The 21,052-nt window shown below is 43.5% G+C and overlaps 1 protein-coding gene across 3 annotated transcripts in view; it reads left to right on the top strand.

Annotated features, from left to right (window-relative positions):
- ST8SIA5 (ST8 alpha-N-acetyl-neuraminide alpha-2,8-sialyltransferase 5) overlaps window positions 1-21,052 on the top strand; it is a 48,638-nt gene that overhangs the window by 14,318 nt on the left and 13,268 nt on the right. Inside the window, exons 2-4 of one of the 3 annotated variants that reach the window (XM_063423475.1) lie at window positions 6,668-6,775; window positions 18,102-18,194; window positions 20,621-20,707. In XM_063423475.1, coding sequence (XP_063279545.1) covers window positions 6,668-6,775; window positions 18,102-18,194; window positions 20,621-20,707 — 288 coding nt within the window. The remainder of the gene's footprint in view (window positions 1-6,667; window positions 6,776-18,101; window positions 18,195-20,620; window positions 20,708-21,052) is intronic. The other 2 variants (XM_063423476.1, XM_063423478.1) reach the window with 2 other exon arrangements.

Genomic DNA, 21,052 nt, shown 5'->3' with positions numbered 1-21,052 from the left:
ACAGTGGTCTTTGCAAGGCAGCCCCTGGCTCCACTCGCCCCAGAGAGGAAGGGGCTTACTCTTACAGCCTCTGCCTCCTGAGGTGGAGCTTTGAGTGGAGCTGGAGGTGGGGACTGGGACAGGAAAAGAAGGAGAAGTGTGGGAAAGAAAACTCCAAGTAGCATGGCACCTATTGAAAGGTTTCAATACTTTCCGAGGGTCCTGCCTTGCAGAGAAATGGCTTAATAAATAGTGAGATGGCTTCTCTGGACATGCTTTGTAAAATAAAGGTTTTAATAACAACAAAAATAATAAACATTATAAAACAAAGAGATACAAGGCGAACACAGTGTAGAAGACACTCTTACACTGGCTAAGGCATTCCAAAAAAGCTCTCAAGTTCTTTTGTGCTCTTTCTTAAATACTGAATGACTTAGGTGGGCTATTTGGCACTTTGCCCAATGAGATTGGCAACAGGCTTTGAGGTGCACTCCCAAAGCTCAATCACTGTGTCTGTGCTGGCAGTGAACCAATTACAGTGAGAAGGCTGTAGAAAATTCTAGTTTAACTGCCTTATATGTTTCAAGGTAAGCTGAAACTCTTTCTCTTATATAGAAACACTTGTTTGTGTGTAAAAATGCACTACTACAATCACCATCTTGGAAAGGGGGTCTTAGCTGGGCCACGTGGCCAATGTTTTTCAGGTCAGGGGGTTGACAAGGTTTTAGGAGAGTCTGAGGGGAAGAAGGGCTTTACTGAGGGAGGCTTTACTGAAGCCAAAAAAAAGGGTCACTACGCAGGAGAGAGGGACAGGATGGGGGTTGATGGAAAGGTCCCTGATTTGAACATCCTTTACCTGGACAGGGAGGAGACTAGGATCTGGGACTGAGGGGTGAGGAAAGAGGGTACAGGAATGGACAAAACTTGTGGGAGGAAGGACTGATTGCTGAGACCCCTGGCCTTGTCTAAGATGGCATAAGGCCTCCTGAACAATGTTAAAAATAGAGAGTAATTGGGGCACTCTATTCCTATTCTTTCTAAAAACCACCCATCAGCAATCACCTCAATAGGTAGCCTGGGGAAGGTATCCTGAAACCACCACACAAACCTTTTTAGATCTTCTTTCCTAAACTTCTTCCCACAAGAAATCAAAATTAAATTAAAGGGGTGATAAACGTCTCGTTGACATATGAAAGATGACATTCCCTTGCTGCTCCTTTCCACTATGACTGGAAAGAACCCTCCTGTAAGCTGCCACTCCCCTCGATATCTGCAGCTAATTTATGTGGCATTTTGGTTCCTGGCTTTCTCCTAGGGATCCAAGGGGGTTCCCTTAGGGTAAGCAGAGGGGGTCCCTGCTAGCCTGGCCCAGACTATTGGGGGATCTTGGGGTCCAGAACAACTCACCACTTGACCTCTTTGGGATCTTCTTTGGGATTTTCTTGGGGATCCAGGGGTGATGCTTTTCCCAGCTTACAGGACTCCCCAATCCAGAGTTGTTCTCAGCTGTCCACAAGAACTGCTCCACTCCCAGGCTACTCCAATAAAACTCAGAGTTTGCTTTGAAGCAGAAAGTGCCTCAGGCAACCTCTTTTTGACTTCTGCTGCTTTGTCCTCCAAATGAGCCAGGCCAGGAGACCAACCAACAGCAGAAGCCACTCCTCAAGGGCCTCTCAGAGCCTCCCCACTGGGCCAAAGTTTCCAGGGACCTCGTTGCAAACCTCACTGCCATCATGTTAGTGTACAAGATGTTGTAATTGCAGTCCCAGTCCAGGGCCATGAGCAAGGGGGGCTGTGACACTTCCCCCAGGGTTCCTGAGTGTCCTTGGCACCCACCAGAAAATCAGGGTAGGAAAATACAAGATGGGTTCCATGTGCCACTCTGAGGAATGAGTTTATTAACAAAAACAGAAAGCAAACTTAACTCAAAGGCTCAGCAGAGGTGAGACACTTATAAACAGGAGGGTCTCAGGGGAGGGTACAGACACAATGACCTGTGGGGACACAAGGGGCAGGGAGCAACTTGAACCCAAAGTGGGAGTGACTAGCACAGGGATCGACTGGGGAGATAGGGGGAACAATAGATGGATTCAAGGGATGAGTGATCTCAGCACAAAGGAATGTAGCTGGGACCAAACCAACCACACTAGGGAGGAATGGGGGGTGGTACAGAACAAAGCATTTGAGGGATTAAAATTGGGAAAAAACTCATCACTATGTACACAGTCAAGGCCTGCTTTCTGGGTAGGGCCCAGACATGACCTCCAGCTGCGCTTGGAGACTTTTGGGTCTCCTTCATTTAGCAACTCCCTTTTGTAAGTCTTGCCTTCTAGTCTGAAGTGAATTTTCACCTTTCCTTTTCAGGACAATTGGCACTGCTGAGGGGGAATCTCAGTGTGACAGCAGCATGGGTACAAACCTTCTCACTGCAATTCATCTGCTTGGTCGTTCTTTCCTTGTAGTTCAAAAACCACATAATTATCTGACATCCTCTGCTATTAAAACCTCTGCTTGTGTAGGAGTTGTTTTTTGTTTGGATTGCAGCAACAGGCTTTCAGCCTGTGCTTCCTGCTGCCTCCTGACAGCCGGTTTTGACAAGCCCTTCGGAGTCACTGCTGCTTTGTTAATTTTCTGGCTTTTCACCCCCTCCTCTCGTTATTACTTTACGCCGATGTTTATTTGACCACACACTGATTCAACGCTTACAGTTACCAATTAGGATCAAAATATTGCTTTGACATTTACCTGAAACTCAAGGTCTCTGTTGCTAAGACATCCAACTTCACATAGTTTCTCCAACGCAAGGCAGAACATTGCTCATACTTTTATTTGTTAGGGGTAAGTCTTGTGATTAATGATATCCATAACTGACGTACATCTCCCTTCCAATTTGCTTACATTCATGGGCAAAACAAAGCAAAATCTCTGCACTGAGAGAGTTTCTGGTTATTGCACCTTTTATGAATTCTTTCCTTGCCATCATCAGCATCACACGTTGGGGACACATACCAGTTTTAGAAGATCTTGTATTAGGGGAAGTTGAGCAAATGGCAAAGTTCCACTTGGCAATCATTGCCAATGATTCCAGCTTTAAAATTAGCTTTTCTCTTTTTTCCTTTTTTCTTGTTTTTCTTTTTATTTATTTTTTTTTTGAAATGTTTGACATGAACTATGTAAATTACTAGTAGACTTCTATGTCTAAGTAATTTCCTCAGCTTTCCTCACCTTCTTTTAATCTTTCCTTACCCTCCTTTTTTGCTCTGATGCTTTTTCTCTTCCTTTTTTATGCTTCCATCCTGTGGGTGCTTTTGTGTTGCAATTCTGATTCATAGAACCTTAATTTGTTTACCTGTTTAAATGCAGTTAGTGCTGAGAGTGAACATGATAGAATCTGACTGAAATAGAATGCCAAAGAAATACACTGGTGAAGCAGTTCAAGTCTCTTTTCTGTTTTTTCAGGCTGCTTGAACATTTGGCCAGACAATTTTTATGGATGCTTACAACTCAAAACTGAGAGGATTAGAAAATGTTATATTTCAAAAATTAAATTTTTCCAACACATGGCTGATTGAAATCAATGTTAAAGCTCTCTGTAATCCTGTTAGAAACAGAATTAATTCAGTGGTTTTAAATGTCACATCCATGGTTTCTACTCAGTCCTAATACTACAAACCATTATTTATGGAAGTGGGTCTGACTGTGAGAAAGAGATTTATTGTACCACCCCTGCAAAAAATGCAGAGCAGCAGCTTGGTCTCAGTCTTGCAGATTCACAGTGAGACACACATCCCTATAAGCTGTGCAAAATTTCTTTGGTGGGGTGTTTTGTGTGTTTATAAGTCTGTATTCTGTTAATCTCTGGAGTACCTGTTGGAATAAGAGCCCTTATTGTGTGGTTCAGGGCTGGACACTTAACTTTGATCTGACCCTAAGCTCAGCTCACAGCCCTGTACTTTGTCCTTACCCACAGAGAAGTGTCATACCCAGATTCCTCCCTGGATATTTTTGTACCTCAATTAGATCCCCACCCTGCCACTTCCAAGTTAAGTATATTAAGCTGATCATCATAAGACATATTTGCCATTCCTAGGGTTTAGTCTTCCAATCTCCCCTTGGATCTTACCCAAAATGTGAATGTCCTTTACACTTGGTGCCTCTGCTGCAGTGCATGCCCTTCCCAAAAACAGCTTGATGAAAGGAGGGCATGAAAGACTGATTTTACAATTTGTTTTGCTTGATGGACAGATTCACCCCCCTCCACCTTGGAACAGTTACTTAGATTTCCTTTCAGCTCTTACAAGAGGAGTAAAGACTTAGACAGGGAAAGGACATTATTGCAGGTTTTAGTTCTTCATTTAATCTGCCTGAATATTGGCTATAGGAGAGTTCACCTCTGGAGGACACACCAGCACGAGCCATTTATATGGATTAATGCTCTCTATTTCAGTTCACAAGCAAATATCTAAGCTCCAAATAGAAAATTTAAATCCAATTAGAAAGAACAATTCCAGCTTGGTTTTCCCTCACTTCTATCCTCTCTCCCAGTGTATCATTCAGTGATGCCTTTAGCAATTAAAAGATATTTTTAAGGCCATATACTTAAATGTCTCTTACAAAGATATATATTTGAAGAAACCATGTTTCTATACCAGTTACAATGCGAAAATGTGTTAGATTGTGCTACATGGCAGAGAACCACAAGTATTTATTTCAACAAGCCTCAAAGTGAAGGTGTCCAAGTAATTTTCTTATGTTGTCTTCACACCAATATTCCACTCATAATTTGAACCTTAAGCAGGTCAGATGATTAAAAACTGCCAGAGAAACACACAAGTTCTGGTACTGCTTGATAATCCAGAGCACTGCATTACCCCATGGCCATTATAGCTTAATATATGCACACGTTGAATCATAGAATCACAGGGTGGTTTGGGTGGGAAGGAAACTTCATCCTCATCCAGTCCCACCCCTGCCATGGCAGGGACACCTTCTCCTGTCCCAGGCTGCTCCCAGCCCTGTCCAGCCTGGCCTTGGGCACTGCCAGGGATGCAGGGGCAGCCCCAGCTGCTCTGGGCACCCTGTGCCAGGGCCTGCCCACCCTCCCAGCCAGCAATTGCTGCCCAATCTCCCAGCTGGCGCTGCCCTCTGGCATTCCCTGGCAGCCATTCCCTGGGTGCTGTCCCTGCAGGCCTTGTCCCCAGGGCCTGTGCAGCTCTCCTGGAGCCCCTGGAGGCCCTGGCAGGGCTGGCAGCTCTCCCTGGAGCCTTCTCTTGTGCAGGGCAGAGCCCCAGGGGTGCCAGGCTGGCTGCAGAGCAGAGGGGCTCCGGCCCTGGCAGCAGCTCCGTGCCCTCCTCTGCCCTGGCTGCAGCAGCTCCACGTCCTTGTGCTGCTGGAGGCAGGGCTGGAGCAGCTCTGCAGGTGGGGTCTCACCTGGGCACAGGGGCAGAATCCCCTCCCCTGCTGCCCCCGCTGGGGGCTCAGCCCAGGGCAGGGGGGCTCAGGCTGGGGCAGGTCCAGCTCTCCCCCCCAGCACCCCCAGTTCCCTCTCCCAGGGCTGCTCCCTCTGCTCATCCCAGCCTGGACTGATCCTGTGGATTGCCCTGATCTGGGTACAGGTCCTGCACTTGGCCTTGTTAAACCTCACGAGATTCCGCTGGGCATATTTCAACACCTCATGTTGTCCCCTCTTAACTCTCTGTGCTAATGATTGCTGCCAATTAGACTAGAGGATGGATGTGGCCAGAGAGATTCCCTTGTCATAAGCCTGGTGACCAGCAAAGCTATCGGGGTCCTGCATGCCCTTTCTTTTGGAGAAACTGTGCTGCCAAATTGCTTCCTGGCTGTCCCCACACAGCCCAACTGGGAAGTTAACTTTCACTATTGGCAGCACCAAATGTTCACAACTCAGCTTGCCAGGCTTCTGAAATAATGAAATTGGGTTAAAAAGGAGAAGTTTAAAAATAGCAATCTGCAAGATCCTTTTTCGTTGGCTTCTGAGATAAGGGAAAGGTTTTGACTTGTGTTGTCAAATATTTACCCAGCATTTTTAAATTTCTAACCTGGTATTGGTGTAGTTTCCAGAAGACTGCAGGTACATGGAGGAAGAAATCTGTGAAAGTCTAGAAAATAGGGACTTGTGATGATAGTGTTTATGGTTTGGCTTAAAATAATGCCGTGTTTCCAAACTGGCAAAAGAGGCACTATATTGTGCCTTTAGAGATGTCATCAAATGACACATCCTTTGCTAGCAGAACCAACAAATCAGAGGAAGGACCTAGTGCCCACCACATTTAGCAGCTACTGTAGATGTAAAACTGGAGTTTGGAGCTTCTACTTCTTTGGCCCTTTGGTTTTCCATGTCTCCAGCTTTTTGCTCTTGTGTTTTGGAGGATGAAATTTCCACCTCCTCATACATGTGTGTTGTTTATGAGCACAGATAATTACTGGCCTTCAAATTTGTATGGGGAGCCTGGCATTGTTTTCACCCAAGGACTTGCAGGATCTGTGGGAGGTAAAAATTAATTGTTTAATCTAGTAAGGTGATATTTTGTTGTTCTTGGTATCTTCTAATTGTTTTTGATGAATGTGTCATAGCCACGTTTGTATGTTAAGAAATAGGACATGATAACTCATGCTGACTTGACCTAATGAATGATATCCAATATCAACTACCTCGTTTTCTTGCTAGAGGGCTGCAGTTTAGCTGGCAGAATGGAGAGGAGTTGGCAAATTGGACCGGCACCTTTAATTTCACGGATGACGGAGCAGTGAAGAGTGGCAGTGACACAGGCACCAGGTACCAACACCCGAGGGAATGGCTGTAGAGATCTCTCTCTCCTTGTGTGAACCACAAATGTGAGCACAGGCTGTATGAAAAAATGAGACTTGCAGTATGCTTTGGCTGCTTGGCACTGCTCCCCACAGTACAGAGGATGTCAGGGATGTCCCAGCACTGTGCTGTTTTCCCCTTTACAAGCCTTGGACACTTTTTGGAATATGCCATAAGCATCCCTGAAGTCTGCAGGGGGGTGGCTTCTATGTCTTGGCCTCTCCTATTTCCCTGCCACTGCTGTGTGTCAAGGTGTGGCAGTATGGGAGAATGGGACTTCAGCAGAGAACATCCCAACGTGACAGTATTGGTGCACACAGAGCACACTGGGGAGTGTGGTCTTTAGAATAAAACATAGATTCTGTGAAAACACAGTTTAACTTGAATTCTTTTCAGGGCCTAGCAGGGGAAAAATGTTGTGCTGAGATAAGACTGGAGTATTTCCTTCATTTACAGTATTTTGGCAAGATGAGAAGCACTGTGATGTGCTGCTGCATTCTTTGTACTTCCTAGCTTAACATGGGCTCAGGTGTCTGCAGCTTTGTTTGCAGACTCAGAAAACTGGCCACAGTTGTGCCTAAATAGCTCCACAGCTATCCCAGGCCATCTGCACAAACCCAGGCATGGGCATAGGGTGGATATTTGGGCTCTCTTCCTGGAACACCAGTTACAGGGGTTAAAAATCCTGAGTCATGTGTAGCATCAAGTTCAATAAGCAGCAGGAAAATCTTAGAAAGAACTGTAAAATAAAGACAAAACTAAAAACAATTAAAAGAACCTTATGCTTAATATTTGTGTATAAACAAAACTCTGGGTAAATTCCCCATTTTTTTAAAAAAATCATCATTTTGTAAGCGTACACTGCTACAGCTGTGGAGCTGATAGCACTTCAAAGGCAAGCAGAAGTTGCAGAGTCTAACCTGCCAGAAATCATCCTGTCACTGAACCACAGCAATGCTGCAGTTCCTGTTCAGGCTCTTGCTGTAATGTGATCCTGTGCGAGTGCTGCCCGCTGCTCTGCTGGTTGGTCTTGTAAAGGTTCTTCTTAAGAGCAATCAACCTCCAGTGCAGGGAAAAAAGGGTTCATGTGTGTATGCGTGCGTGTGTGTATCTATTTTCTACCCTTGTTGCCTTTTCAGTATCTGCATATACAGTCTATATTTACAAAGTCTTCAGTTTAGGCACTTGACATATAAAAGAACTCAGTGTGACACAAAGACATACATTATCTTGAAGGCATGAGAAAATAAACAAATATAGATTTCCTCCCCTAGACACCTTTGACAGAGAGACAATTGAACCATCATTGATTGCATGACTGGGAACCAAAACTCTTGAATACAAAAGACACAGTCGTGAGAGGCTTAACCACGGTGCTGCTCTCAGTCTCTTCAGCCTCTTCAAAGACAAAGAAGTTCAAGGTGCAAGTGGGTTTTTTTTTCTCAAATAGACTGCACAAGCTAGATATAAACAGGAAACAGTTATATATCAATGAAAAAAAGTGTATTTGAAAGCCTGTGTTGTATGATATGTCAATGACTGTGTCTCCACTGCCCAGGCTCCCCAGGGAATGGGCACAGCCCCAGAGCTCCAGGAGAGTTTGGATACCACTGCTAGGGATGCCCAGGGTGGGGTTGTTGGGGGTCTGTGCAGGGACAGGGGATGGATCAATGATCCTGTGAGTCCCTTCCAGCTCAGGACATTCTGTGGTTCTGTGTTACTGACAGTGGAGCTGAAAGCTTTGCCATCAGAGATGAGTCTTATCTGCTACATATTTCGCACTAAGTGAGGTAGAGATATTATTTATCCTTTTGCCTGCTGTATGAAATCTAGGAATAAAAGAAAATAAAAAAGTACTGTGTAAGTGTGGAGATGAGACTATGTGGTTACTACACTGCAGAGCTGTGTCAAAATTGTTTACTATTTACCTTTGATCACCTTTCTGACTGTGTTGTCACCAGACATCTCCTGAGAGTCTTAATCTGACACTCAACTTTGGGCTGTTGATATAAAATAAAAACAAGCCTTCCTCTAATGAATAATTCTTTCCGCTGAATGGAAAACTTGCAGACTACATTTCACAGAACTGACTTTATTTGTGTATATTTACAGGACTCCAGAGAGATGTCTGAAGTGCACGAAACTAATTGTATGTCAGCATAAGCACAGAGAATACTTTTTATTGCATAGCTCTGCAGTTTGCTGTGCCATCACCTTCTTGTAAAAGGTTCAGTGTTTAAACATATTAATTGAAATAGATATGAATATGATTTTCAGTGACCTGTAGCATTTATATATATAGAAACACATGTTTATTCATGCATATGTGGTATCAGCTTGAACATATTCTAGAACTACTCTCTATCTTTTAATTACATAATTTAATACAGGGTGTAGAGATGCTGACAACTCATCCTGTAGGAGTGAAGTTTTAGATGAAAATGAAGGACTTCCAAAGCAAAAGCACTCTGAAAGAATGAGTGCATCAGAATTGCAAATCAGCCAAACTTCATGAGAATAGTGGCCTTAGGGAAACCAATGAGCAGTGAAGATTAAACACTGCATGAAAATGATCAGGTAAGAAAGATATGAAGATTATTGTGTGATGTGATTTCAGTAAACACTGAGTCACTCCTGAGATAGAATCACAGAATGGTTTGGGTGGAAAGGGACCTCAAACCTCATCTATGGGCAGGGACACCTTCCAGTGTCCCAGGGTGCTGCCAGCCCTGTCCAGCCTGGCCCTGGGCACTGCCAGGGATGCAGGGGCAGCCCCAGCTGCTCTGGGCACCCTGTGCCAGGGCCTGCCCACCCTCCCAGCCAGCAATTGCTGCCCAATCTCCCAGCTGGCGCTGCCCTCTGGCATTCCCTGGCAGCCATTCCCTGGGTGCTGTCCCTGCAGGCCTTGTCCCCAGGGCCTGTGCAGCTCTCCTGGAGCCCCTGGAGGCCCTGGCAGGGCTGGCAGCTCTCCCTGGAGCCTTCTCTTGTGCAGGGCAGAGCCCCAGGTGTGCCAGGCTGGCTGCAGAGCAGAGGGGCTCCAGCCCTCTGATGGCTGAGGACTGAAATCAAACACATTTCTATCCAGCTCTGCTGTGCTGGGGTAACTCAGCTAACTCAGGTTCTCATCACGGTGCTTAAGACAGCTCTTAAGAGTGCTTAGAAGCAGTCTGTGGAAACAGAAGTTTGTGTCATGAATGTGCTGCGACCAAGAGTGTGGATCCCATTTGTGTAATGTAATACTGCTCTGGGCAGACACTTGACAGATCTCAGTTTGCTGGGCCTTTTTGGGCACCAGAGCCTTCATTTAGATTCAGATTAGTTGCTGAAGGCCTTCTAGGTAGCAAGGAAATTGTGAATCCTAGCAAGAAGTAAAAGTGAAACACAGGAGCTCCCCAAATCCATAGGGATTTCAACCAAAGGAGGACGGCCCACACAGACACAATAACAACTAATTGTTGAACACTGGCTTATTTTTGATTCTTGTGTGTCACCCATTACTCATATTTCTATCTTTTGCGTTTTAGTTTGTGCTAAGCATCATTAAACCTTGCAGGCTCCATGTGGAGAATGAGGTAAAGGGTTTTATCTAATGCTGGTTATGAGAAGTCATATACACAACCCTTTCCCAGAGCCCTGATTCTTCTGCTCTCCTTTTAATATGTTTTGGAACTTACTGGGGTTGTGAGTCATCATGCTTAAATAATTTTTCACTGACAAGAAGCTGCCTTAATGACAGGATGACTTATCTGCCATATTGATTGGTTTATGGTGTTCTCTTCAGTCTACTGGAGCTAAAGATAAGATTGAATGTAGAGTGTATGTGGTGAGACCAGAGAAGCTTTTAGGCCTGTCAATTTGCACACTGAATTCTCTAGTATGACAAATCTGAAGCTTTGTCCCCACTGGCTACAAAATAAAAAGTATAACCAATTTGATTTATCAAATACTTGCTGTACAAGGGGGAACATAAGGATTTAGGATTTTCCTTAACTCACATTGCGGAGTTCCTCGTACAAGGATCCTAAAATCTAAAAACCACAAGGAAAAAGAAAAAAAAGAAAAAAAAAAAAGAAAAAAAAGCAGTTGTTTGCAATAAGCTAAAATGTGGGGCTTGAGATATCATTGATGTTTAAGGGTTGTCATGAGTTTTGCTCTCCTTGTAGGTGGGTGGTCATATGGATAACAACATCAGCAGATTATTTCCATCAGAGTGAATGGGAAAGGGCTTGATTAAAACACCCAAGCAGCAGTTTATTAAAAATCTGGGAGTTTTGAAATGAAATTGGGAAAATAAGGCTTCCTGCAGCATGCTCCACTGCTGCTTGTCAGGAGGCAGCATTGGTTTGATGCAGTGAAAGACAAGAAGCACCAGCGTGTCCCTGAAACTCAAATTCCATATAGTCTCCAATAAATCCTTCACACACTGCACAGTGGGAAAGCCTCTAGATGGGGATGGGTGTCAGTCTGTGTCAGAAAGGACCTGGGAAGCACAGGGGGTGGTGGTGTTGATGGACTGCAAGGTGGGCTTATCTCCAGGGAGAAGCAGGAGGCAGCCTGGACTTTTGCTGTGCCATTTAGGGCTGATTCTGCTGGAGCTGCTGCTGCTACACCCACGGCTGCTGCAGTGGAGCTGTGCTTTGCCACTCACTGTGGTGCTGTGCCGGGCTGAACCCATGGGTTTGTGTCCCAAACCAGTGGACAGATTGGAAGGGAACAACGTGCCATTGGCAGGAGTGGATGTTTGGTCAATTCACATTGCTAATGAGGTAATGAGCAGCAGAGCCAAGCAATTCCAACACCATCTGTGTGTGGAGACTTAGAGATGGGAGATCATAATCAGAATGGCAGTGAGCAGCCAGTGCCAGTTTGCCAGGAGTTGTGATGAAAAATATATCCTCAGGGCATCATTGACTGCACAGATGTGTGAGACCTTTGGAGTCATGGACTAGGTCAAAAAAAAGAATCCAGAAAAGGAGCACCTCCAAGGAGAAATATCTGTGCACTTTCCACTTTTCTGGGGATGTTCAGTGGGCTAGGCTAGCCATGAACAGCTTTTAAAGGACAGAAATATAAAAGCCACTCCTCTGCAGAAGATCAAACTTAAGAATTTAGGGCTGGTACATGGAAGCACTTTTGGGCTTTTGAAAGTAAAAATTTTAACTTGGAAGACAGGCACAATATCTTGGTAAACTGTCCTTGTCTTGATAGATGGAACTATCTAACATAATCTATTATCAAAGCTTAGAAAAAACTTATAACTCTGTAAGACCAAACTTATCAAAATATCCCAAGGGAATGAGGTTCATGAATCAGTAGCTTTTAACCTCAACTACAAGAATCTCCTGGAAAACTTGAGTCCCTCTACAAGAATTCTAGATCCTGAATTTTTGTTACTCTGATTCTTGTAGAAAGAAAGCCAAATGAACTAAAGATGCCATTTCAATCCTTAGCTTCCAGGCATTGAATACTATTTTTCCATGCTATACTGTATTGAAAACCTTCCTGCCACTGGTAATTGCTTCCTGGTGCAGCATCTCCTTACTCAGTCACCGTATGTTTAGATTAAGCTTCACATTCCTTGCATCATTTTTTAGAATCTGGATAATTTCTGCAGGTCCTTTTGTAACTCTCACTAGTGTCTCAAACCCCCAAAGATGAAATGTCAGAACTGGATGCAGTAATTCAGAAGAGCTATGATGACACAATGTATACAGAGATATACAACCATTTTCTCTTGCTTATATTTTAATATTTTTACATGACACAGCTTATGGTGGCATATTTTGTTCCCACCTACAGACATATACTAAAAGTTCATGACCAGTTAGACATCTAGTGCACCTACCAGCATTAGAGATGAATATGGTACAGGATTTAAATGAATTATTGCTGGTGATATTGTCATCAGCACATGGCAGACAGAAGGAATGTGAAGCATCTCTTTTAATATTTGTTGCCCCACGGGTGAGACAATCAAATAATTTCATCAAGCTGTGTAAAAGAACCCTGCTGCTTCTCCAGTTTCCTCTGTTGAGGCCACAGCTCTTTCTCTCTCACTTCAGCCTTTCAAGCATCATCCTGTTGTGGACAAACTGACTTGGGCCCTCAAATAACAGAAACAGCACAAGCAACAATGTGATTTTTTTTGTTTATTTGGGGTTTTTTTGGGGGGTTTTTTTGGGTTTTTTTTTGTGCAGCAGACCTGGTGAAGTTTAAATTAGACTAAGACCATCAAATATTCCTGCTTCCCTTGCCACTTCTACATCAGCTTCTTTACCTGCTGAACAGGGATCATCCCTTCCCAAAGGGACAAAATAATCTTGTGAGACCAGGCCATGCAAAGTGATAGGATGCTTTTATGAAGCAAGAAAGACCCCTAAATTGATATAAAGCCCTTAAACCTTTAGATCAAAACTTGTGGGTTTTGATGTTGTCACATAGAAGCATTAAGAGAAGCAAAGGCCAGAGGGATTTGGTCTCTCACAATGGGCTCTGATGAGGTCAACACCTATTATGTTCTACTCTGGATGAATTTCCCAGGGCCTCTATAGCTGTGATAGGCTGCACCCCAGCAGTGTTTTTGCTCCAGGGACCTGAAGGTTCCAGGAAGGCCTTGCCAGATAATGTGAGTGCCCTGTGCTTTGGGGAATGTGCTCTGGCACATTTGGAACGCTCCTGAGTAAGGAAGGTGAATCTCGACCCAAGGTTGCCCATGGATCCGCCCGTACTGATGAGCACAGGCTCTGCTAATTGGGCAGCACTCTTAATAAGCATTTAGTAGAAGCCTGCAGGGCTTGGTTCATTTATTCTCATATCTTAGTCACTGGATAATGTATATTTTTGGAAAGATCTTTGTTTTTCCTGCAGGGTAGGTGGAATCCTTCCTGCGATGCTCTTGCCGCGCGAGTGCTGCAGTGTCGAGGACTGGCACTGCAGGAACGAGCAGAGTGAATGGGAAGGCAGCCTCAAAAAATGGTCCTGCTTAAAAGGTGCCTGACCACTGCACTAAATCACGTTTTAAAACTTTGTTCAATATATCAGGCAAATCAGCGTCTCAAGCCAAGCGTCACTTGAAGGCAGGATTGAAGTCTCAGGCTTTTTAATTCGTGTAGTGTGATCAAGAAAAGCTTACTTCTGATCAAAGCAGGAGCAACTCAGCTGCAGATGATCAAAGACCTAAGTATTAGCTGATGTACTGAGAAACCAAATGTGTCTCTCACTAGCGAGTTCAGTAGGCAGCTCAGCTGGAGGTGAGGTTGCAACGGGGGATGTGAAGGTTACAAAAGAAGAAAGTTTCAGTCAGTCAAAAATGGAAAATTACAGAGTGAATAGCATCTGATTTCTGGGCACTCAGTGCAGTGGGCTGTAAAAAAACAGTGCCCTCTGAGCACTTGAAGCTTGTGTGGTGTTCAGTCACAGGATTTGATACTGGAAAAGTGTTGTAGGTTTGAAAGGTATGATTGACATGAGAGAAAAAGACAAAGAGCAGAGAGTGGTGTGTAGTGCCCAGTGCACTGGCAAAATACAATCCTACATGCAACTGAGCTTGTTGTAATTCATTTGCAGCTGTGTTCTTAAGGTAAAGACTCATGAATTCTTGTATTGGTTTTCCTGTAGACTTGTGACCTTTCCAGGGATAAAAGTTATTTATGTTTCATCAGGGCAAGTGGAGAAATGCAGGGAGAGGACATTATGGCGGTGACAGATCAAGTCTGTTTTATGGATAATAAAATCTGACTGTCATTCTTGTAAAGCCAAAACACAGACCTCTTCTGTAGCAAAAGGAGTAAGCAGTATAGTCAGGTTTGTCACTTGTCACTAATAGGGAATATAAATCAAAATAAACTGAACTACACCCTTGTTTCTTAGCTGGAGATCAGACTGAGGAGGATGATGGGGAGGACAGTTTCCATTTGTGCTAATTAAGCTTTCTGACAGGCAAATGTATCGTTCACAGGGAACTACATGTTTTAGAGTGGGAGTGAATAGGCAGAAAGAGCTCTCAGAGACCAGGGAGTGGGTGAGACGGATGCTTCCTCTGGGAAAGTGTGGAGGCCTGATCTCCAAACACTCCCTGAAAGACCAGACCCTTGCAAGGTGAGGATGTGGGATTAAAGGACATCTCTGGAGGCTGAGGAAACCCATGCCCCTTGTGCTAGGGCCTGGTGTTGTGCAAAATCTGCATTCTAGGAAAGCACATTGTGAAGCACTTCTGTGGGAAGAGGTTGTCCAGCACTCCAGGGAACATTAGCCTCTGCTAATATCCCACTGTATCTCCAGCAGGAGGAATCTCTGTGAGGCAAATAAATAGGATGAACACTCCGGGGAGAAAGAGAGGAACCCTTTTTCCTGAGCCTATTGAAAAATCCTTAATGCTGTTGTAGCATTCACAGCATTATGACTAAGGAGGGTTTAGTGGCTGGCTGTCTGCTCCAGTGAGGTTCAGGGCTGATGAAGGACAGCCCAAAGGATGTTTATTCAATAGCCTGGGGTCACTTCAGTCAAACTGAGCCCATGGCCAGCAGCATCTTCTCCCATCTCTGTGCAGAATGACACTGCCATTGGTGTCCCCTGCCTTTGCTGCCCATGTTCCATCAGCTTTGTGTCATCCAGCCCATCCTATGGATCCTCCCTCTGCACTCCCGCGAGGCAGAAAATGCTGAATTCCGTGCTCCCTGTGGCTCTGTGGGGAAAGCTGAAGCTGTTGTGATCATTAGAGACTTGCAGGACAGTCCTGTGCTTTGTCAATTTACAGGCTCATGGAATAGCTCTCTTAGAAATGCAGTGTTGCCTCATGGATTGATTTCCTTTCAGATCCAGAAGTGGTTTATTTTTGACCCAATCCTTTCCTCCTTAACCTTCTGCTGCTTTGGTAACACATCCTTTTTCATTTCTATTTTTGGTTTGTGGATTGAGTAAACAGGCAACGATCAAAGGCAATGGCTGGGACACAGGAAATTTCATCTCCATTTCATAAAATGACATCTTTGACTCCAATGCCACAGGCTGAAGGCAGCTTTCCCATGCTGTGGTGTTCCCACGTGACAGAATGTGCTGTTTGACATCTGAGCTGCTGCTCCCTGACTTAGCAGCACAGCCAGAAGTGCACAGGAAAGATAAAAATAAATGTTAATCTAGATTTTTGCTCTGCTTATCTGCCTGAGGCACATTCGAGATACTGAAATGAAGTGTTGGGTGACAGGTGAGGATGAGGCTGATAGGAACTGCTCACTCCTGCACACCCTAAGGAGCAGGAGGGGTGTGTAAGGTACTGAGTGTTTTGTGGGGGTGTGTACCTGCCCCTAGAACTGTGTAAAACACGCACATCCAGGATTCCAACATTGTCTGGCTCAAAGAACCAAAGAAAAGGATTGATACCACAAGAGACAGTCAGAAAAACGATTATTTCAGAGGATTAAAACATTGTCTGTACTGGTAGCCAGAGGGGACTCCTTCAGCCCTGGAAAATTCTGTGATCAGTAAGAAATTCTACGGTGCTGTCTAAAGAGAGATTTTGGGTTGGTTTGGGGTAGTTACCTGGAGTGCATCCACACAGGGCTTTGGCCTGGTGCAAGCAGGTGGGCTTTTAATCCAAATCCAGTTGAAGCCTCATTCACAAGTTGCTCAGCACCAGCTCAACAAGACAAGCACATGGGAGATGTGCCAGGACAGTGGATTTCAGCTGCTCCTTAGTAAATGCTGAATGTCCAGGTGAATAATTTAGCTGGAAGGAGAGTGCAAGCCTTTTGGTGAGAGCCCAGATGGAGATTCATGTTTGGTAACCCTTCAGCAGGCTGAGGAGGTATTTTCATAGAGTTCTCATTGATTTTGGAATACTTGAACTACATAATTTCCGCTGCAAAATTTATAGAAATTCATTTTTGTTGCCATGAAGGCTATACAAGCACATTTACAAATAGCCACATTTTTAAAAGATGAGCTATTGGGTTTTTCTGACTTCTTTATTAGGAATTTTTTTGTTCTTCTCCCACCTTTTAAGCATTGGCTTCCTCCTTTCAGTCTCAAGATTTGTGCCTCTCAGTGGATCACAGCAGTGTTTGGTTTGGTGTTTGGCAAAGCTGAGGTGCTGAAAACCTCAGGGAGAGGTGAAGGAGACACTTTTTAAAGGAGCACTTGACAGGACAGAAAAAATCCTAGTTGAAAGCAAATTTCTTTGGGAGGCTCCTGGGCTTTTTCCAGTCCCACACAGGTCAAACATGAATTTTTAGATTCTTTTGCAATGACACAAACCTCAAATATTACATTTCCATTGATGGCTTAAATGAAGCTTTTCCATAAGTCTTATCTTTATTATTTCCCACTGAAGATTCAAAAATTGAGTTCTTGGAATTACAGCCTCATGAATTCCAGGATTTTAAAGGATCCATCAAAAGAGGTTCCTCTAGCCTTGTTCATAATGCCTATTCCTCCAGGTCATCTTCTCTTGGGTTTTCATTTTCCTCTCAAGGGCTTCATGGGTATGTGCAGATCTCAGGAATTAGGTTTTAATACAGATTTCTAATGATTAAGAATGAAACTGATGCAGAGCTTTGTTTAAACCCTAAATCTTGTTCATCATCTCAATACAGACTCATTGAGTTCCCTTGACAGCTTGGGATTTTTCTTGTCCCTAAGCATGAATAGCTACCATTGTCTTTTTCTTTGCCTTCAGTCCAATGACTAAGGTAAAGAAATTAGGCAATAAAGTAAATATGTAGGTGTGTATTATAATCAAGAATATCATTGTTATTTGTGCTGTGTCTGACCATTCAAATCCTTTTGTTCTCATTTTTTTTCCCCCAGAATATAATCCATGTTTCCATTCCCTTTCAAATAGACCAAAGGAGTAAATCCCAGTGAAAAGCTCATTGCTCAGGAGCTATGGAATAGCCTCCAGACAGAACACAACCTCTAGCACTTCCATGTTTTTTCCAACTCAGCACAGTCAGGCATGCAAAAGATGGGAACAGTGTTCATTAAATGATCAGTGCTTTTGCCCTTTCAGTTCCAGCTGCCAAGTGCTGACTGCTGGAAAAGGTAGCTGGTCCTTGCTGCTGCTTCAAGAGAGATGAATCCTGTAGGAATAAACAAACTGGGCAAGGGAGACTGTTCTAGGACCAGCAGGGACATCTGTGCTTTCCTGTGAAGGAACAAGCTGCCTATGGGCCAGGCAGTGCAGCCTCAAGTTAGGCAAAAATCATAAATGTCAACTTTTAGCAAAATTCTGTTGATGTGCAAGACCATTATTCTAGCCTAAGCCTTATTTATGATATGTTTTCTTGTCCTTCCTCAGGTATTTTGAGTTTTATGAAGGGCCTTTGGAGTACAACTCTACGAAATGCCTGGAATTAAGGCAGGACATCATTGAGGTGAAGGTCTTGTCTATGTAAGTATGAACTAAATGTAAAAAGCAGAATTATTTAGCAATAAAAGCGTTGCTAAAAATGTTACTTCTGAGGCAGGATGGGATGTTATCTTACAAGGACACTGTCAAAAGATGCAAGGCTCAAGGGATCACTTCAAGAGGGATTTCAGAAGGGATCCCTAACCTTCTCTTACCTGTGCAAGAAATGCTTGAATTTGATCTGAGGCTCATTTACAAAACATGGAGGATTGGCCTATACATTGAGGCATTTTGGTAGGCCCAGAATTATTGCTGAGAATTGAATACAGTGCTTGTTATCATATTTCCAGTAATTAAAAAGTAAGAAGGAGCCAGACTGACTCATGCAAGTGTCCATCTAGCTTAAGGCTCTTTCACTGACAGTGGCCAGTAGTGAAGGCTAAGAAAGGAAGAAAATTCTCAGCCCTTCCTAAAAATAAATACTGGCATGGGGACTTAAGGACTGGCAGAAGGAGAGCAGACTGGAGCAATCAGAGTGGACAACAGACCTTTCTATTAATGTGTTTAGATATTTTCTGAGCCCATTGGTATTTTTGACCTCTTCAAACAGCAGAGAGTTTCACAACTCAAAACCTCTCAGTGAAAAGGTGAAACTGTGATTCTGGGAAACAATAAAATATCTTTAAATTGTGTTTTCTGGTCCAGTAAGTATGTCAGGAAACCAATGAGTTGAATGAGATGTACATATGAATACACAACGAAGGAATTGGGTGAAAAAAGTGATTTTTCCAGTGCAACAGTGCACAGCTGGGTGATTTTAGTGTTGCCCTTCTGCATTTTCAGCATTTCACTGAGCTTAGGTGCTTAGATTATGCCTAATCACTCACCATGTCCAAGGCCAGTGGTTTAGCAATGTTACAGGCAATGCACAAGGTCTGCAAAGTGCACTGGGAATGTCGGTTCAAAGTGCAGCTCCACAGGTGCATAACATCAACCAGCCAGGGCTACAGAAAATACAGTTTGTTTTGAATCTGCATGGACCTGAGCATGTCTCCCTCACCGACTTTGTGCACAGCAAGATGTAGGTTATGTCCTTGCCTTCTGCACTGGATGAAGGGTACACGAGTGACAAACACACTTTGCACCGCTTGCTGACTCGCAGCGCTTAAAAATAAATAGGAGGGGTGAGAATGTCACACTTCTGCCAAAGTTCTGCTGAAGATGGGGAGCTCTGAATTGCCTTTTTTTATTGCTTTTCCATACTTATCAGAGGACACAGAGAGTTCCTCATTTCATTTCGCCTTACCCAGTGGCCCAAGGAAGGTAGTGGAGCCCTGCTCAGCTAGATATGAGTTAATTCTACAGTAGATGCCATTTGACATCAAGCACTTTTACTCTGCTGGTCTCTTCTGATGTTCTTGATTCAAATGTGCTATGTTTCCCAAGTCAGCCCTTATGGTAATGGAAGATTTCCAAGTTAATGTGCTCTGGTGGGCTACAGAAAGTACAATATGACCTAATTCCTTCAGCTTCCTCAGCCTGGGAAATGCTAGGTTCTACTCACATTAAATATATAATTATCTTTAAAGTTTTTGTTTTATTCAAACATTAAAAGCCCTCAAGCCTGAAGAGAGCTCATTAAGACCTATCAATCTAGCAGAAATCACACACTTCCAAATTTCTTAGAGAGATTATGCAGTTGCTTCCTATGTCCAGATATTTGCAAAGCTTTCATTATCTCTGTTGTCCAAATGCACAAGAATATGTGTGAACTTCACTGTGAAAGTTCTTGGAACTGGTGATATCACAAAAAATGAGTCATCCTCTATCAGCCTAGTTGAAATAGGAGGGTTTTATGGTTGTTGTTGTTGTTGTTTTAATATGACTACAGGTATATTGATTAGCAGAGGAGGAGGTAGACATCCCTAGGTAAAGAACTTTTCATTTCCTCTTACCACCACAGACTCTTATCCCTACACGTGAGCTCATAAATTGTTCATAAAATCAATTTACCTACAGTGTGGTGGTGTAGAATCTTACAGATTAAGTTAACCCCACCAAAATACAGCCTTAGTTGGCCAAATGAATCCCCTTTTGCTATTCCCCCTCCTGAGCCCTTCTGCTGGGTGCACCTTTGCCCCCAAACCCAGCTGATAGAGACCCATTTGCTTCCCAGCAGATTTTGGTAGGGTAGATGCTTCTTGTTCAATATTGCATATTTTATCCTGAAAAAAATGGAGAAAGCATGTCAGGGAGAAGAAATCAGTCCCAAACATCAATTCTTGCATGCACGAGGCTTAGAGTGGCTATGTCTGAGCAGAAAAAGGAAGAAAAAGAAATTTTGTGCTGTCTAGACTGACTGATTTGCCCCATCAATTTGCATGGTACTCTGCCTGCAGCTGTTTTAGGAAATTAAGCCCTTATAATGAACTTAATTTTTATTTTTTTCTTTCTTTTTTATATTTTAGGGTGAAACAAACTGAATTGTTTGACAGATGGAAGAGCCTACAGATGTGCAAATGGGAGATGAATGTCACAGAAGCCAATTTATTCAAGTAAGAATGGCTTACATTAATGAGACTGAGTAAAATTTACTTTAGTTTGAGTTCAGCTTACTGCAAAGAGATCAAAATTTCATATGGATAGCAAGAGTAAGCATGAGAACATGTGATGTACCAACTTTTTGAATAAATGTGGACTTTTCCCTCTACTTAAAAAAAAAAAACAAACTCATCAGCAAGAGTGAAAGGATGCTTTTCTGGCATGTGGAACAGTCTTCCAGGAAGGGGAAGGAATTTGGTGTGGGAAAGACTTCCAGGTGTTACTTGGGCAGCAGTGAAGATGGAGATGAGATTTAAGGGCTGCCCCTAACATGTCAACCTAACTCTCTGGCTTGGAAT

Source organism: Prinia subflava, chromosome Z, assembly GCF_021018805.1.
Source record: "Prinia subflava isolate CZ2003 ecotype Zambia chromosome Z, Cam_Psub_1.2, whole genome shotgun sequence".
Taxonomy (NCBI): Eukaryota; Metazoa; Chordata; class Aves; order Passeriformes; family Cisticolidae; genus Prinia; species Prinia subflava.
The sequence above is the reverse complement of the archived record's forward strand: the minus strand, read 5'-3'. Positions and strand labels throughout refer to the sequence as shown.